The sequence below is a fragment of the Chiloscyllium plagiosum genome, unplaced genomic scaffold (genome assembly GCF_004010195.1).
Source record: "Chiloscyllium plagiosum isolate BGI_BamShark_2017 unplaced genomic scaffold, ASM401019v2 scaf_14089, whole genome shotgun sequence".
NCBI lineage: Eukaryota > Metazoa > Chordata > Chondrichthyes > Orectolobiformes > Hemiscylliidae > Chiloscyllium > Chiloscyllium plagiosum.
This window is the reverse complement of record NW_025214538.1, coordinates 35,458-39,619: the sequence shown is the minus strand read 5'-3', so window position 1 is coordinate 39,619 and position 4,162 is coordinate 35,458. Positions and strand designations below refer to the sequence as shown.

Sequence of the window (4,162 nt, the reverse complement as noted above, 5' to 3'; positions counted from 1 at the left end):
GGCTGTGCTAAATTACCCATAGTGCTCAGGGATGTGCAGGTTAGGGTGGATCGGCCGTGGGAAATTACCCATAGTGCACGGCGATGTGCAGGTTAGGGTGGATTGGCCGTGCTAAATTACCCATTTTGGGTGGGATGCACTTCAGGTGGGTCAGTGTGGACTGGTTGGGCTGAAGGGCCTATTCCCACACTGTAGGGGTTCTTGGGCTGGGAGAGGCTGTGTTTGCTCTGGAAGGAGCTGGAACGTCAGCACGGAGCGGATTTGATTCCGTGCTTTGGAAAGCTCCTTCCCAAATTCGCCCCGAACGTCTCCAGCTCAGCGCCTTTTGCGTCCTGCTGAAATAAGGCCGACACAGCCCATGCCTCTCAACCCTCGACACAGAGCAGGCGGTCAGTTTGTCAGGGGCGGTGATGTTCTTTCAGCTACAGCCGGGGCGGGGGGAGAGTGCTGGTCGACGGCCACCCTCCCTGAAAAGCTTACCATTCCTTCCATGCCGTGAGGGAGCAGCAGGACAATGCCATTCTGCCGGACCCACTTGGCCTGGCCGGGGCTGATGAACTGGTCGATGATGCACTGGGCGGTGTTGTGGAAGTCTCCGAACTGAGCCTCCCACATGACCAACGCATTCGGGCTGGCCATCGCAAAGCCCAGCTCAAAACCTGCACATGGCGAGACAGGGAGAGAGCGAGAGAAAGAGGGAGAGAGTGAGCGCGAGCGATTCAGGCAGCGCACACACTGGAAAACCCGCTGACTGTCCGACTCTGGAAGGCATCACAGTCAGGCTGGAGCCCCGTGTCGCTCTCCCAAAGATGGCTGTGTCCGCCTGGGCTCAACAGATAGGAGAGAGAGAATTGGGGCTCGTTTTGTCCACCTCCCCCCTTTTCCCTCAAGGGAGCTGAGGCCTGTCTTAAATTAACCAGGAATCCTGAGGTCGCTACCTCCCAGTGTTGTGTGCACACAGGCTGGAGTTTTGACTAGCAACAGACCTGAAATACGTTCGGTACTTCACATCTCAGTTATTGGTTTTTGACCAATACAGAAATACAAACAACTCAGTCCCACAGCTCCATGCATTTTCTGTTGAATTTTGACAGTGTCACAATGGAACTCTCCCTGTACTCTTTCCCAATCACTTGTTTCTCAAATGCGATGGGCCGAACGGCCTAAGTCGACTCCTGTACATCACGGTCTTACGGAATTCCCTTGGGACTCGGTCAAACATTCCGTGACTTACCAGAAACTGAGCTGGACCCAGCCCACGGAAACACAGCGGCGACGAGAGCAGGTCAGAGGCTGGGACTCCTGCAGCGAGGAACTCCCCTCCTGACTCCCCAGAAGCTGGCCAGTATCACAAAATCCCTACCTTGTGGAAACAGGCCGTTTGGGCCATCGGGTCTGCACCGTCCCACCAAACAGCGCCCCACCCAGACGGATTCCCCTACCCTTTCCACATAATCCTACATTTCCCGAGGCTAACCCACCTCGCCTGCACATCCCTGGACACTGCAGTCAATTTATCATGACCAACCCCACCTCGAACCTACACATCTTCGGACTGAGGGAGAAAACCAGAGCAAAACCAGGCTGACACCCGGACAGCATGCAAACTTCACACAGAGTCTGGAGTGTGAGGGAATATTCCCCACTTGCCCTGGAGGGGGGCGTGCAGCTCCAACAACCCTCAAGAAGCTCGACACCATCCAGGGACAGAGCAGCCCCCTGCTTGAACAAACCCCCACTCCCTCCACCCCCCGACGCTCAGTAGCAGCAGTGGGTACCATCTACAAGACGCACTGCAGCAACTCCCCCAGGCTCCTCAGACAGCACCTTCCAAACCTCACGGCCACTTCCATCGGGAAGGACAAGGGGCAGCAGGGACATGGGAACACCACCCCCTGCAAGTTCCCCTCTGAGAACCTCACCGTCCGCGACTCGGAAATATATCGGCCGTTTCTTCAGTGTCACTGGGTCAGAATCCTGGGACTCCCTCCCTGAGGGGGCTGTGTGGGGGGGGGGGGGTCCCTACACCACACGCGGTTCAAGATGGTGGCTCACCCCCACCCTCTCAAGGGGGAAATAAAACCAGCAACGCCCACATCCTTTGAATAAGATATTCTCCGTGGACACAGATAAGCATTAATAGCCACAACAGGTAAGGAGGGAGAGTGCTGAAGATGACAATGGAGGAGGGGGGGAGTAAAGGTGTCACAAGACTGGACGAGAATGGGAGCAGGCGGTGGAAAACAGTCACAATTTTTAAAAATCAAAACTAATCAATGTGAAAGCATAGAAGGCCGGGGTTTTTTTTCCCCCTGGGGGTGCAGTTGACTTGTGGGTTCAGTTCCAGAGCTGAAAATCTCACGATGTTAACACACCCTGCCCTTGCCTCCCAGTTACCCTTCACTCACAATGTATCTCAATTCCACACACACACACACCCCTCCACATGGCTATGGTTTCCTCGAGCAGCTTTATATGAAATGCAAACGGTACAGTTCCTACCCAGCACGCCGTATTCGGACAGAGAGCTGTTACACACGGTGTACGGAGCCTGGTTCGGCCACAGATGGTTCATGGGAATACAAGTCTTCTTGTCCACGTTTTGGTCATGCAACACGTGATGGCGATGGCTGACAGCAGGCAGGGATGGGCAGAGTGGAAAGAAAAAGGAGAGAGAGAGACAGAGCGAAAAAATGAGAATGACCTCTCTGCAGCATCAGACTGAATACTCAAGAAAATAAAACGTTCCAGCGCAGTACAGGCCCTTCGGCCCCTCGATGTTGCGCCGACCTGTGGAACCAATCTGAAGCCCATCTAACCTACACCATTCCATTCTCCTCCATGTGCCTATCCAATGGCCAGTTCAATGCCCTTAAAGTTGGCGAGTGTTGCAGGCAGTGCGTTCCACACCCCCTACTACTCTCTGAGTAAAGACACGACCTCTGACGTCTGTCCTATATCTATCACCCCCTCAATTTAAAGCTATGTCCCCTCGTGCTGGCCATCACCATCCGAGGGAAAAGGCTCTCTCTGTCCACCCTATTGAACCCTCTGATTATCTTATATGTCTCAATATAATAGTCAACTTTTTTTGACAGCTTTTTAAGCTTAAATTTATGGGGGCCAATGATTACATGGATACTACTTGGGAGGCCTAAAAATTCATAAGCAGACCCCTGGCACCGAGAGGCAGCAGAGCCAACCCACTGCGGCCAACCCTCGGGTGTAATCCGGTAACCCAGAATCCGGAGCGAGTCGTGGCACCGGTGCCCAGCAAAACCTGCTGTCCTGTCGGCTGACCCTGGTTCCGGTCACTCAACGCTTTCGAGGGCAGGCCAGGCTGGACTGCTCTCCATGTGACTCCAGACCAGGGTGGGGCCGACTCACACCGCCGCTCTGGAACGGCCAAGCCAACAGCTCGGGTGGTGTTCAGTTCCGCAGTGACCCATGAGGCACTGACCGGGAGCCTCCGCTCTCAGTGTACAAGCAGCTGCCTGGATTTGGGTTTTACCTGAACGTTCCTCTCTCCACGTCTTGCCCACTGAGCCGGGTATGAATACCCTCCTTCAGCAAGGAGCCAATGGCCATGTACTCAGCTAAGGCCCAGTCCACAGTGCGGTTTTTCACCATCTCACCACGGCCTTTTAAGATGCGGGTTAAACCTGCACAGGGAGAGACAGACACAGAGAGAGAGCGCGCGCGAGAGAGAGAGACACACACACACAGACAGACAGAGAGAGAGCGCGCGAGAGAGAGAGAGAGAGAGAGAGCGCGCAAGAGAGAGAGAGCGCGAGAGAGAGAGAGCGCGAGAGAGAGAGAGAGCGCGAGAGCGAGAGAGCGCGCGAGAGCGAGAGAGCGCGCGAGAGCGAGAGAGCGCGCGAGAGCGAGAGAGCGCGCGAGAGCGAGAGAGCGCGCGAGAGCGAGAGAGCGCGCGAGAGCGAGAGAGCGCGCGAGAGCGAGAGAGCGCGCGAGAGCGAGAGAGCGCGCGAGAGCGAGAGAGCGCGCGAGAGCGAGAGAGCGCGCGAGAGCGAGAGAGCGCGCGAGAGCGAGAGAGCGCGCGAGAGCGAGAGAGCGCGCGAGAGCGAGAGAGCGCGCGAGAGCGAGAGAGCGCGCGAGAGCGAGAGAGCGCGCGAGAGCGAGAGAGCGCGCGAGAGCGAGAGAG

At 56.1% G+C, this 4,162-nt stretch overlaps 1 protein-coding gene across 1 annotated transcript in view; it reads right to left on the bottom strand.

Annotated features, from left to right (window-relative positions):
• Positions 1–375: 375 nt before the first annotated feature.
• LOC122547926 (2-oxoglutarate dehydrogenase, mitochondrial) overlaps positions 376–4,162 on the bottom strand; it is a 22,955-nt gene continuing 19,168 nt past the window's right edge. The window contains exons 10-12 of the mRNA XM_043686485.1: positions 3,512–3,662; positions 2,503–2,630; positions 376–659 (exon numbers count right to left, since the gene is read on the bottom strand). Of these exons, the coding sequence (XP_043542420.1) occupies positions 391–659; positions 2,503–2,630; positions 3,512–3,662 (548 nt within the window). The 3' untranslated portion in view covers positions 376–390. The remainder of the gene's footprint in view (positions 660–2,502; positions 2,631–3,511; positions 3,663–4,162) is intronic.